Source organism: Halichoeres trimaculatus, unplaced genomic scaffold, assembly GCF_033239565.1.
Source record: "Halichoeres trimaculatus isolate MK-OKI-2021-1 unplaced genomic scaffold, fHalTri1.1 fHalTri1_scaffold_4, whole genome shotgun sequence".
NCBI lineage: Eukaryota > Metazoa > Chordata > Actinopteri > Labriformes > Labridae > Halichoeres > Halichoeres trimaculatus.
Window position 1 is genome coordinate 5147728 of NW_027437182.1, and position 13791 is coordinate 5161518.

General features: G+C 38.4%; 1 protein-coding gene across 1 annotated transcript in view; it reads left to right on the forward strand.

Annotated features, from left to right (window-relative positions):
• Nucleotides 1–13791, forward strand: part of LOC141789695 (glypican-5-like) — an 89801-nt gene that overhangs the window by 51797 nt on the left and 24213 nt on the right. Inside the window, exon 9 of the mRNA XM_074669250.1 lies at nt 1839–1977. Coding sequence (XP_074525351.1) covers nt 1839–1977 — 139 coding nt within the window. The remainder of the gene's footprint in view (nt 1–1838; nt 1978–13791) is intronic.

Consider the following 13791-nt stretch of genomic DNA (forward strand, 5'->3'; position numbering starts at 1 on the left):
ATTATGTTTTTCTGTAAAAAGTGGTGGTCCTTCTCCTTATCTCTGTTTTCAGCTGGAATTCATATTTTACACACATTGACCCTCTGCAATACACATTCATCATGCTGTGAGCCAATTATAAGAGCCTGTCGCTGCGTGTGTGTGTGAGTGTGTGTGTTAACCTGTAAAACCATATTTGGAGTTTCTCATATAACTGAAAAGTTTGTGTCGTCCTTCCTGTTTTTTTATATATGTGATATTTTATGATCAGGAAACAGGCTTTACATCAGCGTCACGGTTACATAACATGTGACTGTATCCACACGGTGACTTCACAGAGTAGCAGAGGACTATGGATCACATAGAGACCACATGAACTCAATTACCCTTCAGCCTGCTCCCTGACCTGTGTGTGTGTGTGTGTGAGTGTGTGTGTGTGTGAGTTCATGTTTCTGAGCTATGACTCTTTGATGCCTTTAGAGAGAAAACTGACGTGGAAACATCCTCCCGTGACCTCATCTTCAGCTGTTAGCATCACATTAGTATACAAGTCATGTTGACCTTTGACCTCATTATTACTGTTATTTGTTTTGATGCTAGCTAACGCTCTTTTGTTCTTGACATGAATCACACAATTTGCATAACATTAACTTTTATTACCCAGGTTTGTTACCAACAATCTGAGTTTGATACTAAGTGCAAAAAGCAAAAGTAACACTAGCATTCAGCCTTTACACAAACAGGACATTTAGTCATAACGTACAGACATTTGGTTGTGGTGGTGTCACTAAAGAAAAAGTGCTGTATTTGTCAACATAGTCAGACTTTTCCAAAGGATTTATTCGATCCATAAATATCCAGTCTCTTTGCGTGAACATGACGTCTTCCATGTTTAAAACAGCTTCACAGGTTTGGTAATTCTGCCGCTACAGCCTGTAATGGTTGAGGCTACTGCCATGCCGCAAAAACAGTTTTTTCACCTTTAGTTCAAACAGTCTGTTTTTTCAAAATATATGTATTGTTTTTTTTATAGAAATAGAAACAAACAAACCAAACAAAAAACAGCAAAACTAAAGAAAGAAACCAACCCCCTCGCCCCCATCCAGAAGGAGAGAAAAACCAAAAAATGAAGGACTGAAGAAAGCATGTCTATTGCAATAAATCAAAACAGTCTGTTTTTAAAGCTAATGGCTGACCTTGCAATCAACCAGCAGAAAGGAGTCTTGAACATTGACCAAGTCTTCTTTCTCAGAGTACTTACCTGTTGAACTGAAACTCAGCTGTCTCAGCGTCAGTCTTCAGTCCCAAATGCTTACAGCTTTTTCCACCAGTCGTACATTTCTCCAATATTCAGTCTCCGTTGGCACCTGTATTGCTCATAAATCTTTCTTGCTTCAGCCTTTTCCTTGAAACTTTTTTGTTTTCTTCCCTTCCCTGTGGAGGTTAACAGTAACAGCTTCCTGGTTCCGGTTTTCTCCAGCTCCATGACGCTTCAGTAGCTGAGCAGCTAGCTGACGTGAGAGGGGTAGTGGGGAAGGACGAGGTGGGACCATGGGCAGGACGGTGAGGAGCAGGGGAGAAATGAGGGGCATGGCGGTTCGGATTGGTCAATTATTATGCCGTTTTGCAGCTGATGTACTGAATGGATTTTTTTGTTCTTTATCGACCATAACAGCCTCATAAACAGCGTTATTAATAATCTCCGAGGTTTTAAATTGTAGACCAGAGCTTTAACTGAAAACACCCATAACAGAACTGAAAGCATCTACAGAGAAAAACTGTTGAGAAAACAAAGTGTTAAAGTCTGTTTTGAAGCGTAATGTTTCTGGACATCTGCGTCTGTTTGTGTTTTGACTCAGGAGCTGTTAGTGGAGCTGGGCTGGGCCGCTAAAGCCAGAGCAAAGGTGGAGGAAGAGGAGGGAGGCAGCGCACACACAGAGAGGGGCAGCGGGGACGACTGTGATGATGAAGATGGCTGTGAAGCATCTGGTGAGAACGGTGAGTCATACACACACCTACACACTCATCTGCACACACACACACACACAGGGGCCTAACAAACACATGATGCGTGCACACTTGTTAGCTCGTGGAGTAGATGAGCAAATATAGGAGCTCATGCATAACACATCTGCACACACACAGTATATGTAAAGTTCATGAATATCAATATGCACACACACACGTGTACACACACACACACATCATAAATAAAAGACGGCACACACCCAGAGTTCATGGGTATGGTGGAGGTTTGAAAACGCTGCAGCCTCCACGTATCTGCTGCCAGCAGGGAAATGCCCGGAGGGAGGGATAGCACTGAGAGATGGATTCAGCTGCCCCCTCTCCTCCTCTCCTCCTCTCCTCCTCTCCTCCTCTCTGTTTCTGCTGCTCTCAGCAGTTTTTCCTCCCTGGCCACAGATAAAGGATGCACTAAACAACCAGGTCGCTCTAAAAACAGAAATGAAAAAAATAAACTAATTATTCATTTATCTCTTCACTTATTCATCCTGCTCTCATCGATACATTAAACATAGGTGTCGCAGAGGGATCTGGGGGCCCCTGGGGGCCTCGAGGCAACCCCAGCGAGTGGATGTTGTTGAAATTTGCTGTTGAGGAGACTGTTGCTGTTTGTCGAAGCATTGACAAATAAAAAACCTGTTTCGATCAGCTGGATCCCAAACCTGCGGTGCACTTATTTTCAAGTAGGGCTGCAACTAACAATTATTTTTTTATGTCGACTAATCTATTGGATATTTTGTGTTTCAACCTAATTTGGCCTTTAAAATGTGCAGACCTTTTTAATTCAACCTGTTTGTTGCATTTTCTGCATTTACCCAGTTAGGCTCTCACCTCTGATTGGTCAGCCCTGTGTCATGTTTGTTTGTCTTTATTTCATCCATGATGACATAAAAATATAAGTACAATACAAAAAAAAAAATAAATAAATAAATAAATTAATCTCAAAATGAATGAAGCAGGTAAGGTATGAAGTTGTTGTTCGCAGTGTCTGTTAGCAAGAACGCTTATTAGTCTCTACATGCGCTACTTCCATTTTGCTCATGCGTACTTCTGCCCCTCCTCCTCCCCCTGAGTGTTACTGGTGCAGTGTGAGCTTGAGAGTGAGAGCTCCATCAGATAAATGTCCTATCATTTAAAAAGTTAGTGGAGTTTTGACACTAGTTTGTGACTCAGATCCTGAAAAAAGCGGAGTTGCCCTTTGAAGATTTCCTCTAATTTTTTATTGTTGACGAGTTGATTATGTTGACTATTCGTTGCAGCCCTATTTTCGAAAGCCTGGCATTTACAAAGCATTTGTCCTGTGCAAATGCCGTAAAAAGTGGTGTTATCGTCAGATTCTCAAATTTCTAACGGTCCCTGAATACACCACACATGACATCAGCACCATGCCGAAAATCAGCGGGAAAGAAGAATGATTTTTGTAAGACTGCTGTCATCATCTCATTTATTCACACATCCTCTTTAAAAATCTGCCGAAAATCAACCGTTTGCTCTAGCTCAATTCTGTAAAAAACAAATAATTCTACACTCTTTAATGCTTTAAATAATCCCTGAATTATCGATATATGTCCTTTGTTTAAATCTAAAGAATTCTTTAAAATTTTCCTTCCATCTTTCTGGTGTAGTGTTTCAGCTTGGGGCTGCTCTGCACCAATGAGCAACAGTTTGTGTGTTCAGAGCATGTAAAACTAAAAATACTTCACTCTTCTTTGATCCAAGACTTAAATAAAGTGTTTTGCACATATTTATACACAGTTTTCATTGTTTAAGAGAATTATATTATATTGCTGAGACATTGTTGAGTTACATCTAGTTTTAGCCCTGGTTCTCCTGACCTCATAGAAGTGAAGAACTTCATATTGCAGTGAAAAATGAGTCTACAGCGAGTAAAAATGTGACAGAAGCAAAAAAAAAAAAAGCACTCAAAATGTGCCTGGGATCCAGAGGGTTAAAAGAAAAACAGTTTTATGATTTAAATCAAATGTTATAAAAGCTAAAGTTTTCTTTTCACTCACCTAAAAGCATCCATGGCTCGAGTATTCAGGACTACGTGCACTCTGCAGGCTGAAATAACCCAAATCAGACCTTTGTGCTCGTGAATGACTCACATCTGAATTTTTCATGACAGTTTTAAAGAACACGAGTTACATGGGACCAGATCTTTCTTTGGGCCACCTTTGTATGCGGTTCCTGAATCAGAAACAGGTCAAAGGACGTGACTTTGACGTCAGGCTTGTTCCAGCTCTGTGCTGGCAGGTCAGATGGGAGTGTGAGTCACCAACGCTCAAAACACACCCCTTCGTTTCTGGTTTGAGTGTTTCTCCTCTTCCTTTTCTTCTTCCTCACTTTTACTGCATGAGCAGAGATTCATCAGTTCCTGCTATAAACCAACATGAAACTGTAAATCCATCCTATTTAAGGAGCCACCATGTTTATTTTATGAACAACATGCTACATGCGAAATATTTGTGGTTAAAATCTTGTGCATGGCGTCTGACACATGCCACGTTTAAAAATGTAAAGGGAACACGTGTGAAAATGAAGATCACAGAAATATAAATAAGATTTGATTTTCAATAATTAATTTATAGTGAGACCATTTCATGACTTGGAAAAGAAAACACAACCATTGGCAAAAAGATGAAAGTAATACATTTAACCAATGAAAGGAAACAGGATAAGACATTTTTAGGGTTGCAAAATTCTGGGAAGTTGGAACTTAGGAATGAGATTTTCAGAAATTAACAGGAATTTTCAGGATTTTATCTCCACTGCATTTCCCTGGTCATATAAATGTTTAAATATTAAATATTTTGGTTTGTTATGAGCAGGCAAGCATGATAACATGTCTGATTCAGTATTTTTAAGAAGAAATTATAAATGGCTTTTCTGGGAATTTTCATCAAATTTTTCTGAATCGAAAGCCTCGTTTCCACCAAGCGGATCAGTACAGTTCAGTTCAGTATAGCATCCACTTTAAGGCGTTTCCACCGACTAATCTTGATCCCAGATCTCCAAATAACTGAGAAGAGCTTTCCCACCTTCCGTTGGGGTGCCAGACCAAACCGATCCGACCCCAGGAGGTGGAGCAACAACGCTGCAGATTGTTGATTGGTTGAAATAATGGTCACTTCCTGTGCGACAGCAGGTGTATTTCTCCTGGCAGATATATTTGTCAGAAAACCTGACTTTCAACAATCTAAATCACAACTACACCAGACCCCAGTTCTGGAAATAGACCGTCATTGTGTTTCAGTGATGTGCGTGTCCGGGGGATGCAGCTCAGTGGTAGAGTTGGTTGTCTCTCATTCAGAAGGTTGGACATTCGATACCAGCTCCTGTGGTCACATGTGGAAGTGTCCTTGAGCAAGACACTGTACCAGGAAGTTTTAACAGCTAGTACCGGTGGTCTTTCACTGCATTGGTGAATTGACTCACAGCATAAAAGCCTTTTGAGTGGTACAACATAAAGCCCTTTATAAGTTATAGTCTTTACAGCATGACCTGTGCTGTCAGAGGTGATTTCAAACCGGAAGCTAAAGGTGAATGTGGCACCAAGTGGAAAATTGCTAACACTACTAATAACAGATACATTTTTCAACATTTTGCTTTAAAACATCAGTTTCTATGCAGATAAAGAGAAAGATTTGTGAGATTTTCTATAAAATTGTTAAATGTTTTAGCCACATTTCCAAACATTTAGTTTTCCTTCTGAATATTTGGTTTCTAAATCTGGAGCAAAGATTTCTAAACTCCTAGAAAAATATTTTTTTTAAATGGTAAGCTTAGACTTGTATATATTTTGTCAATATTTTTCTAAATCTTAAGCAAAGATTTCTGAACACTACTAAAAATATTTTTCTAAATATTAAGCTCAGACTTGTAAATATTTTGTCAATATTGTTCTAAATCTCAAGCAAAGACTTCTAAACAGTACTGAAATTTTTTTTCTAAATATTTAGCTCAGATTTGTGAAACTTTATTCAATATTTTTTTTTAAATTCAGCTCAATTTGAGAACATTAAGTCATTATTTTTCTAAATATTTAGCTCAGACTTAGAATAATTAGTCAATATTTTTCTTAATTTTTAGCTCAGATTTGTGTATAATTAGTCGATTATTTTCCTTGATATTTAGCTCAGATTTGTGAAACTTTATTCAATATTTTTTTTTAAAATTCAGCTCAATTTGAGAACATTAAGTCATTATTTTTCTAAATATTTAGTCCAGATTTGTAAATATATTTAGTCAATATTTTTCTAAATATTTAGCTCAGACTTAGAATAATTAGTCAATATTTTTCTTAATTTTTAGCTCAGATTTGTGAATAATTAGTCGATTATTTTCCTTGATATTTAGCTCAGTTTTGTGAACAATTAGTCAATATTTTTCTAAAAATTTAGCTCATATTTGTGAATATTTAGTCGATAATTTTCAAAAAATTTAGTTCAGATTTGTGAATATTAAGTCAATATTTTTCTAAAATTTCATTTTTCTTAAAAGTTAGCTTTAATTTGTCAATATGTACTCAGTATTTTTCTTTATCTTAAGCAAAAATTTTCTAATATTTGCTAAGATTTCTAAATCTTGTGCAAAGATGTCTAGATATTTAGCTCAGATATATTTGAGCAAGTATTTAGAAATCTTAGTTTAATATTTACAATAAAAATGTAATGTTTAGAGACATAGCTACATACTTAGAATCAGGACATTATTCATAACATTTATACACAACATTTTACATTTAGATACAAAATTTATTATTTTTGCATAATATTTGACAAATATATTGCACAAATATTTCCCTAAATCTGCAGAAAAAGTGATGTTTTAGAGCTGCATGTGGAGAAATGTTGTTTGTAGTGTGTGTAACTCTACAGCTGGCGCCCCAGAAAGGAGGTTTACACATTCATATGATGTCAAAGGAGCTGGGATAAGCTGCAGCCACCTGCGACCCTGAACAGGATAAGCGGTTTGTAAAATGAATGAATGAATGAATGAATGGATGATGTCAAAGGTTGGTTTTCTACAGCAGAGGTCGACCAGTTCTCAGATTTTGCTCCTCTTTGTGGAAACCTTTGCAGCACACGTCTATCTTTAACTGGAAAAACACATATGTTGATTAACTGCGAGCGTACGAGGAGACCCCGGCCACCTTTATGGTCATCAAACTTTCCATCGGGGCGGTTTGTGACGGGTGGTTCTCCGGACATATTGGTGATGACCTGGGTTATTTACATTCAGGTCAAACTGATAACATCAGGACTGTTTGTTGGTTTATTCCCTCCTGTTTTTACTCTGCTTAGAGAAAAATCTCATCGTTTGTGGGGATTTATCTGAAGACAGATTATCATAATTTCCCAATCCACGGCTCATTCTCTGCATCATCGCCATGTCGACCATGACCCGAGCTGGTGCCACCCTGCTGATGTCATCGGCCGTGGGGCTCCAAGCCTCAGGGGCCAGGAAGTATGGGGTCAAAGGTCACTGGGGCGTTAATTAACTCTGTCCTCGTCGTTACAGGAGTCATGAGTGTCTCTGAACAATGACGCAACGAACCAGTGTGGCCTGTTAGTCCTTCATGGTACTGAACTGTGGGTCAGTGGTTCCCAACCTCTGGTCCGTGGACCGTTACTAAGGCGGGGGACAGTATTTCAAACATGGGATCAGAAGAAGTGAAGCTGATGGTTAATAAGCACAATAATAAATAGGAATTTATTGTTTTTTGACTATTTGTTTTTAAGAAATCTAATGGGAAAACAGACAAACTTTTGTTTTGGATGTAGTTTTTCTTTAAGTTTCATACCAGTGGTCACTTTTAATGTCTTAGTCTGTACAAAACCCAATCAGCTGTTTACAGAGTCATTTAAAGAGTCCAAGAGCTCCTCTTGGGTAAGAAGAGAGGAAGAGATAATAAAACACAGATAATATCTTAAATATGATGACACATAATTGTAGTCGTTATTCCAGGGTCACATTGTTTTATTAGCCTCATCATCCTGTGACTGTTCTCTAGGTGAGTGGGTGAAAACAGGGTTACTGTTAAGAGATTTGAAAATTTTGAAACAAGTTTTACCTTCAATTTTTATATTTAAGATTTTAAAGTTGTAAGTTGAAGCTTGTTTGCTTTCGAGAACAAAGTGAATTTATGATCAACGTCAAAACCAAAGTGAGAATAAAACCTTGTTAAGGGAATTTTAAAGGACAGAATTAAAATTACAGGCGATGCAGTAAAAAGTGAGTGATGGTGACAACATTGGCTAAGATGATAGATCCATAAAATTCATATTTAAAAAAATAAAGAAAAGGAATTTAAAAAAATAATGGAGCAAAATTCTGGGTTTATTTTCACTGATCTCAGCAGCAGTAAGGATTGATCTAGAGATACAAAATGTATTTAACAAGCTTTCATGATGGCAGCTGCTTCAAAAAGAAATAGAAACTTAAGTACAGAAGAAGCTGTAAACATGATTCTTGAATCAGTTTCTACTGGTGAGTGATTAGGTTCACTGTCATAAAGGCTAGGGTAAAATGTTGTGTTGTCATTTAGTCTAAATTTGATGAGTTATAGTTTAACTACAAATTTAGGTACTTCTAGCTTGCTACCTGTTCCTGGCTAATCCGCTTATTTCTGTAACCAAACATGAACGAGCACAAGGGAATAATACCCCTCAAAGTTTTAAAATTAAAGAAATGTTTTTGCTTTTTGGTAGAAAATGTATGAGTATGCAGCGTAGGATTGACCTGACATATTTATGTTTTGAGTTTGCTTTATGGAATTAAAGAACAGTTAATGGTCAGGTTTCACAAATGTCCAAACTGGATGTTCGAAATGGGTTAAGTTCAATAAAAAATCCAGCAAAGAAGACCTGGAGAAGCCTCCTGACCAGTTTGATTTAACTCAGGGTAATTTTACTTCAGAGTTAGCACTATGGAATGAAAGGGCAGTTTGAGCCAGGTTTAAAGTTGCCAAAGTCAGACTGTGAAGGCCTTTTCGATTAAAATGTTTAATAGATAACATTTGCTCTGTATTTGGTAGAGTTTTTTGTGTTTTCCCCAAAACTTGAAAAAATGACTCAAGCCATTATTTTAATGGTGAGACAAATTGCCTCCTTCGGCCTTTATGATATAGAATAGAACTTTATTGTCATTGTAACAAGTACAACTAAATTGAAGTCACAGCAGCAATCAAGAAAACAAAAGTAAGAAAGTGTGTACAAAATGCAAAAAGCTCCGTAAGAAAATAGATGCTGACAGCTTGTCCATCATTGTCCAGTCAGCCAGCCTCCACCTCCACAGGGTCCAGCACTGAGCTTCTTCAGCAGTCTGTTCAGTCTCTGTCTCCTGGATCCTGTCTGCTCACAGCAGGCGAAGCTCTTCCAATGTGGCGTTGGTGTCTGGTGTTAGCTCCATTAGCCATGTCTGTGAATAGCATGATGCTATTCTGCCCTCTGGTATTCCCTCTGTTGCTGGGTTAGCACGGCGAGCTCATCCATCTTATTGGAGATAGATCTTACGTTCCCAATAACGATGGATGGAAGGACAGGTCGATGTCGTCACTTCTTAGCTCACACCTGAGAACCAGCACGTTGTCCTTACCTCCTTCTACTCGCCTTGTGGGGAAACATCCGGCCTTGCACCAGTTAGCATTGACATGCTACAGGCTGCTAACAGCTGATTTCATATGTGAACAATGCAGCCATGGTTACATGAAGGATCTCCAGACAAACACAGGAGAAAAGTAGTAAAAAATATCACTAAAGACAAAACCAGTTTGGTGTCCATGACCAACAAATGAGCCATACAAAGTAATGACCCACTCCAAATACAAAGATTGAGAAAAAGAGAAAAAATTACAAGAAACAGACAAAGAAGAGAGAACTTTTAATGAACTTTTTTAAACTTTTAATTGTATTGTGATAAAAAGTGAATTAGGAGACAATCAACTAGTTTGAAATCAGTGAAAGAAGAACTTTACAAAACATGTAAGCACAGTAAACCTGTCATTACATCTTTTTTTGTTTGTTTATACCACTCATAGTGTTTCTTTTGCATCCTCGTCTCGTCTGTCTCACCTCTCTGCTGACCTTGACGTGTACGCTAAGTGGAAACACATCCTCCTCCTGCTCGCGTTGAAAGTGGTACAGCGGCTGCTTATGGAGTAAATTACTGGTTGTGATCTCCCAGGCAGGAAATCCTGTCTCCTGCAGAAAGAAGAGAAGAGAAGAGAGCAGAGTTGCAGAAGGTGATTTTGAGCCAGTCTGCATCTCTTTGCATTTAAAGACTCTGACTGATCAAGTGACACGGCGTCCGTCAGAGCGCATAAATAACACAGGAGCATTTAGCTTTTGTGAATTATTCGCTCGTTCATGCCTTTACTGTGCATTAAATCTCCATCTCTGACGAAGGTATGAATAAAACACCATGGAATGAATAAATGCAAGCTGCTCTGCTGCGTCTTCGCATGGATCTAACAGTAAATCTGCCCGTCCACGCTCTCTGACTCCTGCTCCTTAAAATTCTGCCGACAAACCGCTTCTCTAAATCTGAACGCTTGTTATCTCACAGGAAGGGAGCAGCGTGTGTTTACAGCATGGTGTTAGTGCGTGCGTGTACTTCATATATGAGATTAAAGTGTGTGTGTGAGTGTGTAAGACCAGGGTGCATCTGTTGCTGCAACATCTCAATGAGTAATCCACCATGTTTTATGGATGGAGCAGCTCTCAGGACTACTGGTTGAAATGGATCCAGTCCTGTGCTGCTTCTTGACTCATAATGTCTTCTTCAATATTGATGTTTATTCAACACACACACACACACACACACACACACACATACACACACATGATGGAGCTGGACTCCTCCTCCTCCTCTTTGTCCTCAGGGCTGCAGAAATGATCAGGGGCTAATATAAAGAAAGAATATTCCTCCTGTCTTGTAATTAATTCTCTTGACATTTGGGTCACGATGAATACTGAAGAGAGTCAGAGAGAAGAGGAGGATGAGAGGAGGATGAGAGGTGGAGGTGGGGATCCAGGCGGGGGCCGACATTCAGCCTAAAATCCTCAACATCTTGTCGCCAAGCCCGTGTTTTATTTATGTTGGCCGGTAAACCGTGAGAAGTTATTTTAGTCGTGCTGAGACAGCACACGCAGCTTATTATTATTTGATTTTAGTCCATTTAAAACTTGATCTCAGGCCAGAGAGGGAGGAAACTTGGCAGACGCTGTTCATGGATTAGAGACAATGAAACGGGTCAGGCACCCCGACATAAGCAGTACAAGCAGTGATTTTCTGTTATTAAGCTAAATCTAGTGAGAGTACATAGAAAACAGCATTTGGTATCAATTTGTGTGAAAACACTGCAAAAAACTGAAATCTTATCAAGTATTTTTGTCTTATTTTCAGTATAAATGTCTTTTTTAGACTTAATATGAGCCACACTCACCTGACCAAATGTCTTGTTTCAAGATATTTAAAGACAAAATGAGGTCTGAATTACTTGTTACTAGTTAAAAAAATCTGCCAATGGAACAAAAGAAAAGTTACCTGCATTAAGTCTTTATTCTAGTTTCAAGAAAGTTTCAAGCAAGTTTCTCTTGTTCCATTGGCAGATTTTTTTTTCATGTTAAGACCAATTCAGACCTTATTTTTATTTTTAAAAAACTTGAATCAAAACATTTTTCTGGACTGGTCAGTTGAATGTGGCTCAAATTAAGTCTAAAAAGACATTTTCTACTAAAAGTAAGACAAAAACACTTGATAAGATTTCAATTTTTTGCAGTGCATAAAATCCACAGGGAAAAACAATGAGGAGGACCCAGTTGCAGATTAAAATAAAAAGGTTTAATTCAACTAGTAAAAGTCCAAAAACCACAAAAACATTGGTTGAATTTACGAGGCAGTGGTAGGAACAACAAACATGCAGCACAAGACTTAACACAATGAACTGACAAGGGAACTCAAGGAAACACAGAGGTAAGGCCAACCACAGCTTTACGCCACTAAAAATAATGTTTTGTAATTCCTTGCAGACGCCGGAAAACAGAGGTTTTAGTTCTCCAAAGCCACAATATAACAGGGGTTCACCCTGACTGGCTGGCACGGGTGTCACATCTGAAAAACACTGCCAAATATGGGTTTGTCTGGTGCGTGTAGACGAAAGTATTTTAAAAATCAAATGAGGGCTGATATTTGTTTTTGAAAATACCTGGCTACGTGTATACGAGGTCTATATAAGCACATGGACACCATCAACACAGGTGTGAAACGAGACACAGGTGAAACACATGAGGGGCAATAACACGGGAGGGAAACACAAGGAGAGCTAAACTGAACCCAGGGAAGCTGAAGACAGAGACCAGATAAATATGCCTGTCATCCACATGAAACTGCAGCTTTACGTCACAATAAACAGTGTTTTCTGAAAAGTGAAGATTTTGGAAAACTCCTGCTTTGTGTAGACGCCAGTAAACAGAGATTTCTGTTCTCAAACGTCACAGCTGACAGACGCTCATTCTGATTGGCTGGCACAGGTTTTACATCTGGAAAAACACGGCCCACTATGGGTTTGACATGGCTGGATCTGCACTCAACGGCAGATTTACCTGCTGCGTGTGGACAAAAGTATTTAAAAAAACGAAGGAGGGGGGTAAACTCGTTTTTGAAAATACCTGGCTACGTGTGGACATGGCCTAAGAATTGACACAACAAAAGAACTTAAACATGACCAATTTTTGGTACTTTTGTGTGTTTATGTAATATTAAATATGAATTTGTTTGATAATAAAATCTCAAATGTTTGCAATTTAACATTTTTATTTCTCTATATTAACTTGCAATATTGTGTTTAAGTCCAGCATGGAAAATCGCCTACTCTTCCACTCCCTCACAGTCACAAAGATGTGTTTACGTGCCGAACATGGTACCATTTGATTTTACATGAATCGATACTCAGTACTACAGATAGAATTTGGTTGGTACCTATGAAAGTACCTAATTTGGTACCCATCTCTAACCACAAGTAACAAGAACTATAGATGAAAACAGGAAACACAGAAAACATTAATCATGAATTGAAATACTCAAACCCAAGACCGAGCCATGGCAAACTGGGTCATACATTTTGAACCTCTTGGGGTTTATCCCCAAATGCCTCCAGTAATTAATCCCCAATTCATCACTTCACTCCAGCGTTATTTAAACATGAGGTCAGCTGATCATCGAGCAGGGACACAGATCAGGGGGTTGGTGACGTCTCACTGGTCTGATTAGTTGTGAAGGAGAATGAACCAGGATGAGATGTTAAGGGTGAGGATGGAAACATGTGACTGTGTGTGTGGATCAATATCTGATCTGTGGGGGTCCCATGACATACCTGCACATTTTAACACATTACAGTGTTTAAAAGAGGGAGGTTTTCTAGGGTATAGGAAAATCATCCTTCAGCCGGCAACCCTGTCCACAGCCTTACTAAGTGATGTGATAAACACAGTGTTGCTTTAATAAAACATAAAATGTGTTTTTACACAATAACCTAGATTCTGTTATTAAATTTTATGATTGTTTTAACTCACCAAGCATTTTTTCTTATAAGGCACATTAAAAACAACCATGACTGAAAACAGAGACTCTGTACAGAGAGTTTAAGTAGAAAAAAAAGATTTAAAAAAAGACCCACATAAAACAAAACACATTAATTCCAATTTAAAACAAATAAAATCAAATAAGACACTGAGGTTAAAAAACAGCTTGAAAGCCGAGGAATAAAAATGGGTTTGCAGAGTTTGT